At 45.5% G+C, this 17396-nt stretch overlaps 1 protein-coding gene across 1 annotated transcript; it reads left to right on the top strand.

Annotated features, from left to right (window-relative positions):
- The first annotated feature begins 2153 nt into the window (after positions 1-2153).
- Positions 2154-14816, top strand: nop9 (NOP9 nucleolar protein). The gene is made up of 12 exons (XM_075483810.1): positions 2154-2238; positions 2869-3109; positions 4154-4390; positions 4509-4724; positions 7649-7756; positions 11090-11231; positions 11362-11554; positions 11640-11780; positions 12157-12276; positions 12403-12615; positions 14372-14477; positions 14580-14816. The coding sequence occupies exons 2-12, from the start codon at positions 2878-2880 to the stop codon at positions 14732-14734; spliced, it is 1863 nt and encodes a 620-aa protein (XP_075339925.1). The 5' UTR covers positions 2154-2238; positions 2869-2877; the 3' UTR covers positions 14735-14816.
- Positions 14817-17396: the final 2580 nt, after the last annotated feature.

The following is a 17396-nucleotide window of genomic DNA, read 5'->3' on the forward strand; positions in this document are numbered from 1 at the left end:
CTGGAAGAATATTAGATGTGTGAGAGAGACTTGTTAGTATAATGAAAAGCATCCAATGTCTAACATATTTGCTACCTCAGTTTAGGTCATCATTTTATAATTATTACTGCGTTTTCTGCTTCAAGTTGGGACAAAATGGTCAGGATGCGCAACTGTGACTGAAAGTTTCCTTCTTAACCAGATGATACTTGGCCTACTAGTTATCTATTGAATAAAGAATTCACACGGAAGGATCGGACTGTTCCTGAATTGTGCAAAGCGGTATCGATAAGATAATGTTTGGAAGCCTGAGTCAGTACGGTAAAGCTAACTTTATAGCTAGCAAGTTTGTAGCACAACCAATCTGTGTGGAAAAGCGCTTGACATGGAGCTAGCTTAACAAAAAGTAGTAACTGACTGCTTTATTTCAAAATAGAAAGTATAGAGCACTATGTTGTGTCTACAACAGTCAAATGAAGACCGTAATTGTTGCGCTACATGAATTTCAAGGACAGGAGCTTTCATTTGTGTATTCAATCCCGTTTGTTCCCGTGGTCACTACTTCTCACACTTACTCCCCACTCCACCCAACAATTTGATCTCCCTTCCATAAATCGGAAATTGGTGGTGACATCTTGTTTATTTCTAACTACAGTTAACTTTTTATCATGTATTAACAGTCTATATATGTAGTTCTTTTTCTACTGATAGGCTATTATTTGGGGTGAATGTGGCAGGTTCAGTATCATGCCCAAGGACACTTTGACATGTGGAGGGTCAAGGGATCGAATTATTCGTCCCCTTACTGAAGGATGGCCGCTTCTACCACCTGACACACAGCTGCTTGTTCGTAGGAAGTCGTAGGAAGGTAGCAAATTCATCCACGGGGTGCCACGAATGTAATGTCTGTGCAGGTGCTTGGTGGCTCAAGGCCGTAAAATCTACGAAAAATATGAGTCAGCTTGCAAACAGACTGAATGGATGACTGTCACGTCGCTTTTGAAGCTGTGCCAATAGCGTGGTTAAAATCAAAATGATCTCCTTACTGCCTGTTTTTCTTTGTAATTTGGTTAGATCTAATAAATCACTTTCACTTTTGTACATCTTTGTATAAATTTTAGTAAAGAGGAATTTTGACGACACACATTTTTTCCTTGATACTCCATTTTATTGTGTTTTATTGGCTATGTACTTGCAAAAAATGTCACGAGCCGTGTTCCTCGACGGTCATTAGAAATTTCAACATCTCCACTTGCTTCACCTCTGATTCATTTACCTACACACCCCAGCATAAACTGTAAATAGAGTAACGACACTTTCCAGACAAAGAGCAATGATGTTATCTGAATAAGGGTGAATTGGTCATTGTTTCGTCATAAATGTCAAGTCCCAACACAGAACCTTAGATTTTGGTGTTTGATATTAGATGCATCAGTGTGAAAAAAAAGTCCTACATGGAATTGTGTGTGTGCTCTCAATAATGAAACCAAATCACACATAAAAACACTTCAGCCATCCAAAGACATTAATCTATTCACACTAATTGAAGAACCAAAGAATACTCTGATTTAGTCACAATGTTTTTTTGTAGGAAACAATATAAGCTTCAACCTAAAAAGATATCTCCCCTTGACTCGTCTCTTTTAAAAAGCAAAATCTCTCATTTAAACAGTCTAGACGCTCGGTTTTATTGCCATTTTTACATACACAGTCAGAGGGTGAAGAGGATTTTTTTTTATACCATGTTTTATTCCACTTATACCACGTAATGTAAAAATACAATAATATACACTGTATACACAGTGTATTCGTTTATTTGTTTTTACTTAGTCACAAGCCTCGTCATACGGGTCCACACCCATGTTAGTCCAATTAGGGATAACGGATTAATTCTGTGAACAATTTCCAGGCATGACTCATTCTGCCACGGAAGTTGCCCTGCTGCCCTCTGCTGGCGATAATAGAGAAGGACAAATATATCAGTTTGCTTTTGTAGCGATTATTTTACACATTCACACGAGCAGAACGAGGTTCGGGAAAGAGGCCCGTTAGAAAATGTATTATTATTTCCTGAGCATTTATTTGCGTCACTGTTTATTTTATTTTTCATTTTTTTAGTTCTGTTGGTTTCTGAGTAACAGTGGAGAGAAAAAGAAGAAGACGAAGAAGAAGAAGAAGAAAAAAAAAATAAACGACATACTACGTCATCATCATGCGTCAACAACAGAACCGCTCCCGTTAGGTCCACAAGTCCCACACGTGAGTTAAATATTATTTCTTTTTTCTCAAATTGAGTCTGAAATTAGGGCTTTTTGCGAATACTCTCAGCCTCAACGGCCTGTGAAACGTCTGTTTGTTCCGGAAAAAAATATCCATGTGGTTTATGTCGCTGTGTCGGTGCAGCGACTTAAGCATGGACGCTTTTTTAGCCGAGCTGCTTGTGCAGAATGTCGTTTAATTTTTGTTAGGGATAACCACAGTATAACCACTGTACCGCCCGACTTATAAAGTGTATCTGAAACATCAGTAGCAAGCGATAAATTCGGCTTGGATTCACGTAATCGAACAGATAAACATCCCTTGAATTGAAGTTTTAATTTCTCTTCCTCTCTAATGTTCAGCCACGATATTTGACCAGATCGAAAACACACTCATCTACACTGAGACAATTCAACATTACCTTTCTTGTAGCTAATATACATTTATATCGATCTAGATACCAGGGTACCCGCTTCCTCTCTGTATAGTAGTTATTTTCAGTTTAATTGGCAGGATATTTGCACTATAACCACTGTTGAATAAAAACACCCAATGATGAAGATCAAATTGAGCATCTTCTTTTACAGACCATGAAATTGTACTTTGTACTTGTGATATTCGTGTTTTAAGGTTCAAGATATGCTGTCAAAAGAGGAGGGAAGGAGTCCGCAGAAAGGGGGAGGAAAGAAGAGGACGCACCCAGGTAAAGATGGAGGAGAAGCAGGAGCAGAGAAGAAGAGGAGGGGAGGTGAAGAAGGATCAAAAAGCCATGGAGATGGTGGCAAGAAGCGCCTGGATGCTCTGAGTGTGGGCTATTTCCGCAGAGTGGGGGAAAGACTCGGTGAAGGCTTCGAAGGGGACGAGGAAAGAGGTAGGAGGATGGAGTGAAGTTGGAGAATAAACAGTGCCGGGCTCGTGTGGATATTAGCTGTTAGTAGTATTTAAAACCACTGGTGCACACCAGGATCACAAGTTTATACTTTTCCAAAGATCGAAATGCAGTTGCGGAACAATCTTTGTCACAGGTGAAAGTGAGCAGGTACGTCTGCGTGAAGACCTCGTTGTTTTGGGTGTCTGCACCTAAAAAAGAAAGCTGTGAAAGTATGGAGCCAAGATGGAGACTTACGTTTTCAAGCTCGTCTCGCAGCGCTTGAACAAGTGCAACTGGAATTCTTTTTCCTGATTCCCGAAAGATGTTTCCTTTCTCATCTGAAAGGCCTCTTCAGGTCTTCAAAAGTCAAGAAAAAGAAGTCCACTTGCCCTCATTCAAGCTCTCAGGATTTCCTGATCCAGAGTTTACTTTTAGTACACTGTCGTACATTTCAGAAGAATCCAGGGAGCTTGACTATTTAGAAAAGAAACTATGAAGTCACTTCTGTTGGGTTAGTTCAATAACCTAACACTCTGCATTACAATTGAGTGGCAAGGTTCCTCAAAAGCTGCCTTCATGTGCTTTTTGACCGAATCACTTCCACATGCACACAGACAACCTTCACCTATCAGCGGGCGCAGCTGGTCACGGTTAACCCCGAGTCAGTTCCACTCTGCCCCCAACTTACGGGTGGCGGTGCTCCTGAGTACAACACATAAATCAGCAGCTGGATTCACCTCTAGTTATACATTTATGATCATGTTGATGAAAAACTAATGGGAAAGAATAGAAATGCCATATGAGAAAAAATTAAACTGCTTTTAAAATGATGTTCAATCCTTCTTTTGGCCGAACGATCGGTTACAATATGTTCACTGATGAAGATTTCACTCACTTTGAGATATTCTCCTTCTGGTTGCATATGAATGTGATATTATTCTGCCGATTACAGACTTATTGCTGATGTTTCCTCGCATAAGACAAGCAGGTTCAGCTGCCAACTCCATCGTTTTGAACTTCCCACTCTCTGAATATTTTATCTAGAGATGTTTGTGGAGAACGTCCTAACGGAAGTAAAAGGCAAAGCGTCACTGGTGGCGATGGACCAAACGGGAAGCATCACGCTGCAGCGCCTGCTCCCGCTGTCCAGCCTCGACCAGGTGGGGGGCGTGCTGGCCGAATTGGGTGGCGAATCGGGCTCGGAGTTAAAGGCGGTCTCCTGCGACCGTTGCGGGGGGCATGTGGTGGAGAGTGCGCTCAGACAGGCGTCCAGATGGATGGGTAAGATAACGCGTGTGATTTAGGAAGTTTTATTTTTGTTTGTTTGTTTGTTTTTTTCTGTCGGAATGAAATCGCATGAAAACCAAGTCTGAGTGTGAGCTGTGCATTTGTGCTGCAGAGTCATCACAAAGGGATCCATCTTCCACCACAGAAGAAGAAGAGGAGGAGGAGGAGAGCAGTGGAGTGTTGGAGGCCCAGGTGTTGTCTCTGAGTCAGGTGGTGCGAGAGAACAGCGCAGAGTTCATTAGGCACGTTCACGGCTCACATGTGGTCCGCACTCTTTTACACGTGCTGGGAGGCTGCATCGGACCTCCACGCACCGAGGCCCGAGCAGGTAAAGACACACACACACACACACGCTGTGACATATTCCTAACGGATGGGGGTTATAGATTATTGACTTTATTAAGTGAAAGCCCAGATGAAGGCAGGTGATAGACCAGTGTCCAAAATGTGGACGCTGGTGTTTGGGTTGAATCAGTCCACCCATCCTTTGCTGCACGACAGTCTTTCTGAAACACAGACGGCTAATATTTCATTTGTGTTTAAGGAAACAGGGACTATGTTAAAATTGGAAATGTGAGGGTTTTAGCAGAAAGGCAAAGTGGAAGCGAAAAAAAACCCTCCAACAGCAGGAAGGAAGAAGACACTCGCCCACAGATGAAACCCATCGAGGTTTTAGGGGAATGCGAACAGACTGTGTAATGTTACTCCTTTTCTCTTTTACTCTTTTACAAATTTGTAGATTGGCAACATGTTAATTTGTTAAAACTTGAGGTGGCCCCTACATATGTGAACACTCATTTAGATGGGGTAAAGTACGACAAATTAGCAGGTATAACCTTTTCTTTCCACGTGATCGGGCACCTAATGAAGCAATCACTGGGTTACTTTGAGAAAGAGGGAAAACTCAAAAAGCGGGAGCTTGTAGCTCTGTAGTCATGCACATCATCTTCTTTCTGTGCCAGTTCCTCTTTGTTCATGTGATTCATGCCTGAGATAATGATGTCCCGAGACATGGCAGTCGCTCAGAATCTCTCTGCTGTGCCGCCAACTCGGAGAAGGAGTTTAACTTTGGGTGAAAAACATCAGCAGTCGGTTGCTAAAAGACGCAGATCAGTAACAATAACTGTCAGTGCACTTGGGCCAACAGCACCGGAACTTCAACAGCTGGAGGCTCTTGTTCCAGAAATGAAAAGATCATTTGGACCTTTGAAGCAGTCAGAGATCATTGTTATACTGCTGTAAATCCCATCTTTGCTCCTGCCTGTGCTGTGCTGGAACAAAGCAGCCTACAGTACAAACCAGTTGGCGTGCAGTCGCAGGTATACGGAAAGCTTTCTGAAGGGGATGTTTCTTGTAAAAATACAGGATTTCTTCCAATTGTTCTTCTCCCTTTTTCCTTTTCTTCAGCTGTATTAACTCAAAATCTGTCCCTGTTATGTAATTCTGTGGGATTTAGAGTGTGAGACAACCAATCTCTCATTCTGGAAGTGATCATCAGCTCTGTTCACTTAAAATCTGTTCATGTCACACGTTTAAAGGGTTTTTCTGTGATTTTAATTTACGCTAATCACAACGTCTCTCACCCCCGTGGTGCTGAAAGATGGACACTGCATGGACGTTAGGCTACAATTCGCACAATAAGCTCATCATAACCATTCATGATCTTTATAAAAAGGTAAAAGATGGGCCGTGTTCTTTGTTAGTGCCATGGTTTCTAAATAGCTGTTTTATCTGAGCTAAATGATGATGATGGACATGGCTTTTTGAATTCCCTGTCTTGACTGCGGTTTTCCACTGTTTGAATTAAACTAACATCATTACGTTCGGCCTAACGTGACACGTAAAAAAAGCCTCAGATTACCTGCGACACGCTGCCCGGAGTTCTTTAGGTCTAACGGGGTCTCTGAAGTTTGTTTGTTGCTGACTTCCTGTGTAACAAATTCCAAGAAGTAGTCAAAACTGATGTTTTGAAAAAAAGAACTGAAAGTGTAAAATTCCCCAAACTTCCCTCGTCTTTGTGGCCTTTTGTGACCTCCACGTGCTTCTGGTTTTCTTTCCTCTGTCCCTCTCTGTACGTATAGTAGCAGGACCTCGTTAAAATCCACTTTGGGGCCTTGGTGCAGCTGTTTGCCGTCACGGCTTACAGATCGTTATCGCCCAGCAGTGTGGATGCGCACGTCATCATCATCATCACAGTTAATGTTCGTGGTGGGGACGGCCCTTAAGGGTGGAAAGTACTTTAATTGCCTTCCATGAGCAACACCGGCAGACAATTTAGGAAGGGGATTCTTCTCCCAAAAAACAGTTTCTACCATTTCTTTTTTCCAACCTCACGATCCTTTTCCGTGGGAAACATAAACAAAGAAAGAGAAAATAAAGCGGTTGTTGGTTCTCTGAGGCCACATTTACACATAGCCGGATATTTAGAGAAACAAATACCCCCCCCCCCCCCCCCTTCCGTTTTCAATAATAACATCGTGCACACAACATCGTTTTCAAAAAACTTGTCATTTACATCAACCCGCATAAATACGCCGTCAAGCGCCATAATAACTATGCCAAACCTATTGGCGGCAGTGTAGGGAAAGGAATAAAGCCATGCAAGCCAATAAAAATCCTCAGAATCGAGGACTTTCCTCATGTGAAGGAGGAGATAACGCGAGCAAATATCACAACAAAACTGAAGGCAATAAGGGAAATATAGACAGTCAGTGCATACTGGACGCAGGAGCGGCCACGGAAGAGTGGTGCTCCTCTATTTTGAACTGTGCGAGCAGGTTTGGGGTGGCAAATGCAATAAGGCCACAAACGTAAAAATTAGTAGAACTTTAACATCATCCATGATAATCCTGATCAGTAGCCAAACAAACTGTAAACATAAGGCGCTCGCATGACGTTAAGCATTTTCTGGCGCATAATGTGACGTTTAAGAGCCTAAAACGCCGTTTCTCCCAGTTGACACGGCAACACATAACCGGCGTTATCAGAAATCTCCACTTTGGCCGGAGGTTTTAGAAATAATCGTTTTCTGTGATTAAAAACGGGGTTTTGGTGTAAATGAGAGGCCAAACCGCAGGAAAATATCTGCGTCTTCCTATCGTGTAAACGGGGCCTGAGGCCGTGTCGGGACCTCTGCACCCAGAGGTGTGTTCACTTTGAGTTTTGTGTTCGTGTCGTCGTTTCTCTTTTGATATTCTTGTTTTTTTTATTTAACAATTCTTGTTTTTCTTTCTTTTTTTTTTTTTTAACTAGGTGCAAAAGAGCGCAGCGTCGTCCCTCAGCTGACAGACTTTGAGATCCCCACTTCATTCTGGTACGAGTTGAAGAGCCTCACAGAGACCTTGATGGAAAACGTCAATCGTGAGTCATCTTTCCTCATGATTTATTCTCGCCATTTTACCTGCGTATAGATGAGCGTTTTTTTGGGGGAACTAAGGAGAAAATTTCTAGTGCCACTAAGACGAAGGTTTCACCGTTTTTTTTCTGCTAAATATTGAGGAATAAAGGAAAAAAAGTACAGAAAAGGTTATGAAACATCTAAGTAGCTCTGTACAGTCAGCAGATCAGCCGGTGAAAGGTGAGGGCGCCACGATTGGGTATAAAATGAGCAAAAAAAGGTTTCGTCATTTCAGCCAATGATGGGTGGTGGCTCATCACTTTGTGATCAGCAAGTACAAAAAAAAGAAAAAGGAAGACTCTTAATGCAAGGAGTTTGGTCTTTCGGCATCTACAGTTCGAAATATTCATGGAGATTCAGGAGTACCTTAGAAAACCATTTTCACTAAGCACAGTCTGATGCTGCATCCAGGAAGCCATTTATGAACTCTGCACAGAAACACAGCAGTTCGTTGAACACAAGCTTATATCAGAGGGACAGACGCAGTGGACAAGTGTTCTGTGGTCACATGAGTCCATGTTTCAATGGCTTTTTTAAATAAATAAATAAGAAGAGGCACCTGGTTCTATACGTCAAAGATAAAAAAAAACAAAAAAAAACAAAACATCCGGGCTGTTATCAGTTAAAGCTGTAAAAGTGTCTGTGATGGTACAGGGAGCATCAGACTATGGCATGGACGGCTTCCTCGTGTGTGAAGGCACAATTGGTGCAGAGGTGAATGTTGGATTTATGTAGGGATAGATGCTACCATCAAGGCGGCGACTTTTCTAGGAAGTAAGTGGCTGTTTCAGCAGGACAGTATGAGACCTCATTCCTCTGAAGAACTGCAACAATCGGTTTTCTTAGTTCCCGAATGACCGAAACGGTTAAAATGAAGCTGTGACAAAAGGGTGAACATGACTCCATTACAGCTTTTTTAATTTTAAATTTTTCTTTTATTGCTGCAGCCATCAAATTTTAAATTAGAATTATTATTTATTTATTTTTTTTTTTTTTACTGTTTAGCTCATTTTGTTTTGCGTCTCAGCCAGACGTTGGTTTCCTCGTACTTTTCCGAATGTTCTTCCCTCTTTCTGATGTCCTGTTTTAATGCAAGCGGCCTCTCACAGCAGAGCCCAAGAGAAAGACCCCCGAGGGAAGCCTTTCGAACAGAGCACTGTCTAGACTTTTGTTTCGCATTTCTATGTCAAATCCAATCTCGCTGATTAAGTAGCCGAACAAAACGAATCAGTCGGTGAATAAACCCTCAGGGCGAATGCACAAACTGCAGACTAACATCAGTGGCTTTTAGCGGAGCCGACAAGGGGGAAAAAAACAAGGAAATGCTGTTCATTAACACACATGCTCACACTGATGGAAGCCTGTAAGCATTTCTAATGCGGCAAAATGTGGAGCTTCGAGCATTATGGGTGTGTTATCTGAAAACCTGCTCCACCTGCAACAAGGTCATCTGAAGCTCCGACATGCAGCAGGTGGCAGTTGGTGGCAGCGGGTCGCTGTTGGTGGCAGCGGGTCGCAGTTGGTGGCAGAAGGTCGCTGTTGGTGGCAGAAGGTCGCAGTTGGTGGCAGCAGATCGCAGCAGGTCGCTGTTGGTGGCAGTAGGTTGCTGTTGGTGGCAGCAGGTCGCAGTTGGTGGGAGCGGGTCGCAGTTGGTGGCAGCGGGTGGCAGTTGGTGGCAGTTGGTGGCAGCGGGTGGCAGTTGGTGGCAGCGGGTCGCTGTTGGTGGCAGCGGGTCGCTGTTGGTGGCAGTGGGTCGCAGTTGGTGGCAGTTGGTGGCAGCGGGTGGCAGTTGGTGGCAGCAGGTCGCAGCGGGTGGCAGTTGGTGGCAGCGGGTCGCTGTTGGTGGCAGCGGGTCGCAGTTGGTGGCAGTTTGTAGCAGCAGGTCGCTGTTGGTGGCAGCAGGTCGCAGTTGGTGGCAGTTTGTGGCAGCAGGTCGCTGTTGGTGGCAGCAGGTGGCAGTTGGTGGCAGCAGGTCGCTGTTGGTGGCAGCAGTTGGTGGCAGCGGGTCGCAGTTGGTGGCAGTTTGTGGCAGCAGGTCGCTGTTGGTGGCAGCGGGTCGCTGTTGGTGGCAGCAGGTCGCAGTTGGTGGCAGTAGGTCGCAGTTGGTGGCAGCGGGTGGCAGTTGGTGGCAGCAGGTCGCAGCGGGTGGCAGTTGGTGGCAGCGGGTCGCTGTTGGTGGCAGCGGGTCGCTGTTGGTGGCAGTAGGTCGCAGTTGGTGGCAGCGGGTCGCAGTTGGTGGCAGTTTGTAGCAGCAGGTCGCTGTTGGTGGCAGCAGGTCGCAGTTGGTGGCAGTTTGTGGCAGCAGGTCGCTGTTGGTGGCAGCAGGTGGCAGTTGGTGGCAGCAGGTCGCTGTTGGTGGCAGCAGTTGGTGGCAGCGGGTCGCAGTTGGTGGCAGTTTGTGGCAGCAGGTCGCTGTTGGTGGCAGCGGGTCGCTGTTGGTGGCAGCAGGTCGCAGTTGGTGGCAGCAGGTCGCAGTTGGTGGCAGCAGTTGGTGGCAGCAGGTCGCTGTTGGTGGCAGTAGGTCGCAGTTGGTGGCAGCGGGTCGCAGTTGGTGGCAGCAGGTGGCAGTTTGTGGCAGCAGTTGGTGGCAGCAGTTGGTGGCAGTAGGCCGCTGTTGGTGGCAGTGGGTCGCTGTTGGTGGCAGCAGGTCGCAGTTGGTGGCAGTTGGTGGCAGCGGGTCGCAGTTGGTGGCAGCAGGTCGCTGTTGGTGGCAGTTGGTGGCAGCAGGTCGCAGTTGGTGGCAGCTTGTGGCAGCAGGTCGCTGTTGGTGGCAGTTTGTGGCAGCAGGTGGCAGTTGGTGGCAGCAGGTGGCAGTTGGTGGCAGCAGGTGGCAGTTGGTGGCAGCAGGTCGCTGTTGGTGGCAGCGGGTCGCAGTTGGTGGCAGCAGTTTGTGGCAGCAGTTTGTGGCAGCAGTTGGTGGCAGCAGGTCGCAGTTGGTGGCAGCAGGTCGCAGTTGGTGGCAGCAGGTAGCAGTTGGTGGCAGCAGGTCGCAGTTGGTGGCAGCAGGTCGCAGTTGGTGGCAGCAGGTCGCAGTTGGTGGCAGCAGGTCGCAGTTGGTGGCAGCAGGTAGCAGTTGGTGGCAGCAGGTCGCAGTTGGTGGCAGCAGGTTGCTGGCAGCAGTTGGTGGCAGCAGTTGGTGGCAGCAGGTCGCTGTTGGTGGCAGCAGGTCGCAGTTGGTGGAAGCAGGTCGCTGTTGGTGGCAGCAGGTCGCAGTTGGTGGCAGCAGGTCGCTGTTGGTGGCAGCAGCGCACCTTTAAATCGTCAGAAGGTTTAAACACGATTCGCCTTCTCTGCAGTTAGTGTTACAGATGCCGTCGCCAGCGCAGTGTTCCAGACCATGTTGACCGTGTGTCACAGAAAACGACCCAAACTCTGCAAACAGCTCCTCAAACGCACCATGGAGTACCTGACGAGTCGCAGTGCCGCTCCTGGAGTTAGGTTAGACGCAAAGGTTTTTTAATTTGCTTTCATCCCAAAGTTGTTGATTTGAAGCTAATTGTGAGGAATGTTTAGATGTTTGTTCCATGATGGCGTTTTTTTTGTTTTGTTTTTTTTACTCGCCCTGCAGCCCACTTCTGGTCTTCCTGAAGGACCAGGCCTCCAGTCGTCTCATAGAGACGGTCATACAGCTGTCCCCCAAATCTCTTCTCTGTGACTTATACAAGAATCACCTGAAGGGCCACGTGGTCAACTTAGCCCTCCATCCCATCGCCAACTTCCCCATACAGAGGCTAACGGCAGCCGTGGCCAAGTACAAGCTGGTAAGTCAGACTGTGCAGAGGGGAGAAAGTTTTACAGCTGCTGGGAACTCCCTCCACAGCTCCTCTTCCGTTTCTTTCTTTGCAGTTCCCGAGGTTGTTCGACGAGCTGGTGCAGGGCGTGGAGGCCATCTTGGCCGCAGGTCACATGGGTGTGATCGTCCGGCTGGTAGAAAGCTGTGCAGAAAGCGGAGAGAAGCAGGAAGAGATGATGCAGTGCCTTCTTTGTGTAAGCTCGTGAAAGCATTGATTTGGAAACTGAAATGGATGGAGTCATGAGAGAGAAAGTACAGCTCCTTTTCAGTTCTGATGTTTCATGTGTCCGGACAAACTTTTTAAAATCCTGTGATTGAAATGAGGTGAACAACAACAGTCAGAGTCCAGACCTCAGCTTGATTAAAATTCTGAGGTGGGACCACAAGAAAGCCGTGCATAAATGAATGCAAACAAATCGAAATGAACTGAATCAACTTTGTAAAGAAGAGTGGGACAACATAAAAACTTTCGAACTGAAAGAGGGTCCCCCCACCCACACACACACACACACACATAATTACTTTCTGTTTGATTACTGAATAATGGAGGCCATGTCATGCTGCCCTCAGGCTTTCCACTGCGCTGAGCCCGGCTCTCGACATGACACCTGCCTCCCTCTCTTCATGTCGCTGCTCACCTACGACGTGTACTACCACTCTGACACAGCAGAGGGCGCCGTAAACACAGAGGTAAACCTTATCAGATGGCCTAACTGGAGTTGACCCTTTTCAGCTGGCTTAACGATCCAGCACAGGTTGGATGATGCAGCTGCAGATGCAGTGAAGTATCTTCCTCCCTTTTTTGGCTGTTTTCAGGTGCCCCTGACCTCCATCTGTTACCACGGCTCCCTGCTGGTCCAGGCGCTGGCTAAGTTCAAGGATCGCTCGCTCCTCCTCAGCAGCCTACGCACCCTGAGCCCCACGGACCTCCTCAGCCTGGCGTCGGACCCCGCTGGCAGCCACGTCCTTCAGGCCCTCATCACCACGTCCAGCGACAAAGGCAGAGGCAAGATCCTCAAGAGACTGGAGGTACATGATGTTCACATGATATCCTGGTTTAATTGAGTTGCTTTAAAGCGATACTCCGGAATTTTCGACATTGGACCTCATTTCCGAGTCAACCAGAGTGTAAGAAATGTGTACAGATGTTTTTTTTGTTTTTTTTTTAAATTCCATGCAGCCCTTGTGAAACCACTGGTCGCTGTTGCTAAGCTAGCGCAAGTGATCGACTTTTGGTAGCCTGCCACAAGAAAACAGTCTTGCCCAATTCAATAAACACTCAAAGCACATCAATTATTATGTCAGGCAGTGGATGTAAAGGTTTGTGGTGATAGAGTAATGTTTGAAATAAAACTGACCTTGCATTACATGGATTTTTATCATATGAGGGACTAGTTTATAGTGGTCAGCGGAATTATACCTTACTCTCGGCAGTTGTGATGTAACTAACTCAGCTGCTAGTTCCAAGCTAGTTCTGCTGCGTTTGGATCGAGCGAGTTTGCTGCGAGCGGATTATAAACCAACAACGTGGCAACATGGTAAACCAGTGTGCCTTTGCTAATTGCAACAATAGAGCCCATAGATGGGTTCCGAAAAGTTTCCATTATTTTCCAATAAAAGATCCGGAAAGAACAAAACTCTGGCTCCTAGCTGCAGGATTAGACATACAAACTCCGATGGAGACGCTGCGTATCCGGGTCACATTATTATAAGTGCACATTATAATAGTTACACTGTGGACTATTAGTTATTATAGCTTACACGGTACGTTTTTTCATTCAACCAATAGATAACAAATCTCAACAAAATTTTGTTTTGGTAACTTACCGCAATGACAACTGGCTATTGGGTCGTTTTTTCCAGTTTATCTTATCGACTGAGAAGAATGTTTTTAGCACTCCGCGGTTGAGATGTGGTAAGAAGTCCTGGTGCTCCGTTATGCACACATCTCGAGATGTGCTATGGCCAGACAAATCTAGACTATGGAACAATGTATCAAGCTCCAGCTCTTCCATCTGTGGGATAACTAAGTCCCACTCACGGCAGCAAAAGCATTCTTCCTCCGTCTCCATTGCTTTGCAATTTCGGCACCGACACCACCAATCCCCGGTTATTCTAGCTGCGGCTGTCTGCTACAGACGCGCTCTCTCGTTCGGCCCTCTCTCGTTCCATCTCTCCCAACTCTTCCTCAGTATATTCCGGCTCGTACAGGTATGCTTCATTGGAAAAATTAAATGGCTCGTCCTCGTCATCAAAAGCACCGGGTTCTCCCAATATTGCCATTCTTTGATCAAGTTTTTGTATGCGCAAGTAGTTGTGACAGCATCATTCTTCACAAAACAAACTATTGGCAGCGAGAGCCGGTAAGATTGGTGCTAGATATTAGTCCGCGGCTGCCAAACTTTCAAACCAGGAAGCACGAATGGCTGCGGGTAATAACATATAATTGTAAGGTTGGTTTTACTCCCTAAATCTCTCTATCAACGTAGATATTTGCATCGATAGCCTGGCAAGACAATTGCTGTGCTTTGAGTGTTTATTGAATTGGGCAAGACTGTTTTCTTGTGGCAGGCTACCAAAAGTCGATCACTTGCGCTAGCTTAGCAACAGCGAGCAGTGGTTTCGCAAGGGCTGCATGGAATTTAAAAAAAAACATCTGTATACATTTCTTACACTCTGGTTGACTTGGAAATGAGGAGTATCGCTTTAATGTCACGATATTTCTTTGAAAGTGTGACAGAAACCTTACTTATAAAGCTGTTCTCGCACTCGTTTGTCCTCCCAGGGCCAGTACGTCCAAATGGCCTGCTCGAGGCTGGGCAGCCGGGTCCTTGAAGCCGTGTGGAACTGCGCCTCAGTCAGTCAGAGGCAAAACATCGCTCAGGAACTGGGTAATACTGACAGCTGTCAATCACTTCTACACAGAATCACACTCTCCCGCCGGCTCAATTCCCTGCTCACGACTCCCTTTCCCATCTATCCTCCCCTTCCAGTTCCAAGTGAAAGCCAGCTGAGGTCGAATCAGTTTGCGCGGCACGTTTGGGCCAAGTTCGCCCTCTCCCACTTTGTACAGCGAAGAGCACACTGGCAGGAAATACAGACCGGAGAGTCCAAGAAGAGGAAGCTTTTTAGTGACTTTCTTCAATGAGAAGTTCATATTTGGTTAATCTTTTTGTGCCCCCTCCCTCCTCCCTCTCAATATAATTGAATAAAGATATGTTACTTCTAAATCATATGTTGATTTTTATATTTTCAGCCACTGGGGACCACTAGTGGAACATGTATTCTCTAACTTTTGTCCCCCTGCCTCAGGTTGCCCACTGAGGTGAGCGACTCCATCTCAGAAGTGTAACATGCCGCTGACACATCTGTTTTGTAAATCTTATTTTTAATCCACTGTATGTCACATTTGGGTTGATTTGGTCGAGGCGGATGGCCGACCTTCCTGAGTCTGGTTCTGCCAGAGGTTTCTTCCTGTTAAAAGGGAGTCGTTCCTTTCCACAGTCGCCTCAGCCACACTCAGGACGGGAGATTGGACCGAAGACAAGTTTCGGTCCAATCTGAATCGGTTTCCTTAGCTTGGAAATTGTTTTTGAATTGGCTCAATATGAATGAATTTGATTATTTTGAAAATAATGATTACAATGAATTTAATTCTATACTATTTAAGTGCCTTGAGATGACATTTTGTTGTAATTTGGCGCTATATAAATAAATAAATCTGAAATGCCACACTGGTAGTGAAAAATCTAAACCGTTTTTCAAACATACAACATGAAATTGGAGGCGTTTCTTATCTCAGTGAGGTCATCTTAAAGTTCCCATGGCATGAAAATTTCACTCTGAGGTTTTTTAGCCTTAAAATGAGTTCCTCTAGCCTCCTTAAGTCACCCCAGTGGGTAGAAATGGCGAAATGTGTTCACTAAGCAGTACAGCATTTCCTCCATGTTTTGAAAAGAGCGCGTCCAAGTGGCGCAGTGATTCACGGCCCCTGGTTTGACGTCATGCCAGGATGAGCTAATCAAAATTCCCCACGCCCTCTGTCTCCACCCACTGCTGGTAAACTACCTGTATTACCTTACCCGCCCAACTCATGTGGAGTAGACTCGCCAAAGAAGAAGAAGAAGAAGAAGACTCGCCAGTTACGACTGAAGACAGAAGATATAGCAATGGCTTCCAAACGACTTTACCATGCGAAATGTACTGTGCCAGGATGTGAAGATGAAGAGAAGAGTCTGTTTGCGCTTCCATCCTCTGACCCTTTAAAAACGGAATGGCTTAATTTCATTTACGCGGGACAGGTGCCCATGCATGTCCCAAAGCATCAATATTTGCGCGAAACATTTCACAGAGGAATGCTTTCACAACTTAGGACAGTACAGGGCAGGTTTTGCCCTACACCTGAAGTTGAAGCCTGGATCAGTGCCAAGCCTTGCCGGTCCATCAGCTACCCACACCGATCAAGTAAGTCATAATTATTTGCTAGCCGCTAGCTACTTTATGGATGCCAGCTAACTAGCCAACTTTAGCTGTGGAGGTATTTATCCATGAAACCTACACTGCGCTACAAAACCAATACTCTGTTAAACTGGTTAGATTTGGAAAATTGGTTGTAAAACAAGACATTTGTCTTTTGACCAACGGTATGATGGTTTTCTCACCTGCCATTTCTATTTTTTTTTTTTCTACTAGCAGCTAACATGCACATAGCCAAAACAGATGAATCAGACACGCCCCCATTCAGCCATGACACACCCCTCACGCTCCTCCATGCTTCTCATTAGGAAAACAAGGCACAGGAGAAAGCGCTGAAATGCTGCTTTCTTCTAAGAGGCCAAATCTGCGTTTTCCGGGTTAATTTTGAGAACGCCTGCAGGTATAACATCCTGAAGCCCCCGCAAGCCCATTTAAAGCGCCGCTACTATACCATGCCATGGGCTCTTTAAGAGATTATACATTGATTTTCACAAGGGAAGGCCTTTCTTTGGCAGATGCCTCTCTTTGGAGAGAGGCCCCAACGCCAGACTGTTGGGATTTCAGTGCTGGAACAAGACCCACGAGCACCAATAAAAATAATAAACGGTAATAAAAACACTGTTTTTACAGTTGTAGCCATCTTTTCAGGGTTTCCCTTTGTGTCAAATGTTGAACATTTAATGTAACCGTCTGTTTTTTTGTGCCTTCATCTTAGAATTCAACGACATTTCTTGGCATTAGATATTGTGATGTACAGCACTGTGAAAGTGTCTCGAGCAGGGAAACAGGAAGTAGCTGCAGAGATGTATGTAAACATGCCAGCATAAATGGAAATTCAATAAAAATGACCTTTATTCTCCAACACAGTCTGAACCCTCTTAAACAAGCTTTCTGTCATCTCTTTAAGTCTTCAGGAATAGTTCTCCAGGCTTCTTTAAGGACATCCCAAAGCTCTTTTTTTGGATGTCGGTTGCCTTTTGTTCCGTTCTCTGTCAAGATGATCCCACACTGCTTCAGTAATGTTGAGGTCCGGGCTCTGGGGAGGATTCATCCCTCCATAAGACCTGCTGCCACTGATTTTCAGTCCACTTCTTGTGTCATTTGGCATCCCTCTTAAGAACGGCTTCTTGACAGCCTCCCTTTCATGGAGACTATTTCTGACGAGGCTTCGGTGAACAGTAGATGTATCAACTGAAGGTCCAGATGCATCTATATTTTCTTCCTCTTTCTTAAGGACATCACTGGATCTTTTTAGAATCTCCTTGTTGGCGTAAAAACACTATTTTATGACTGTCAGGTTGTTTTGTCTTTAGCACCGTTTGTAAATGCAACTG

This window comes from Odontesthes bonariensis, chromosome 14 (assembly GCF_027942865.1).
Source record: "Odontesthes bonariensis isolate fOdoBon6 chromosome 14, fOdoBon6.hap1, whole genome shotgun sequence".
NCBI lineage: Eukaryota > Metazoa > Chordata > Actinopteri > Atheriniformes > Atherinopsidae > Odontesthes > Odontesthes bonariensis.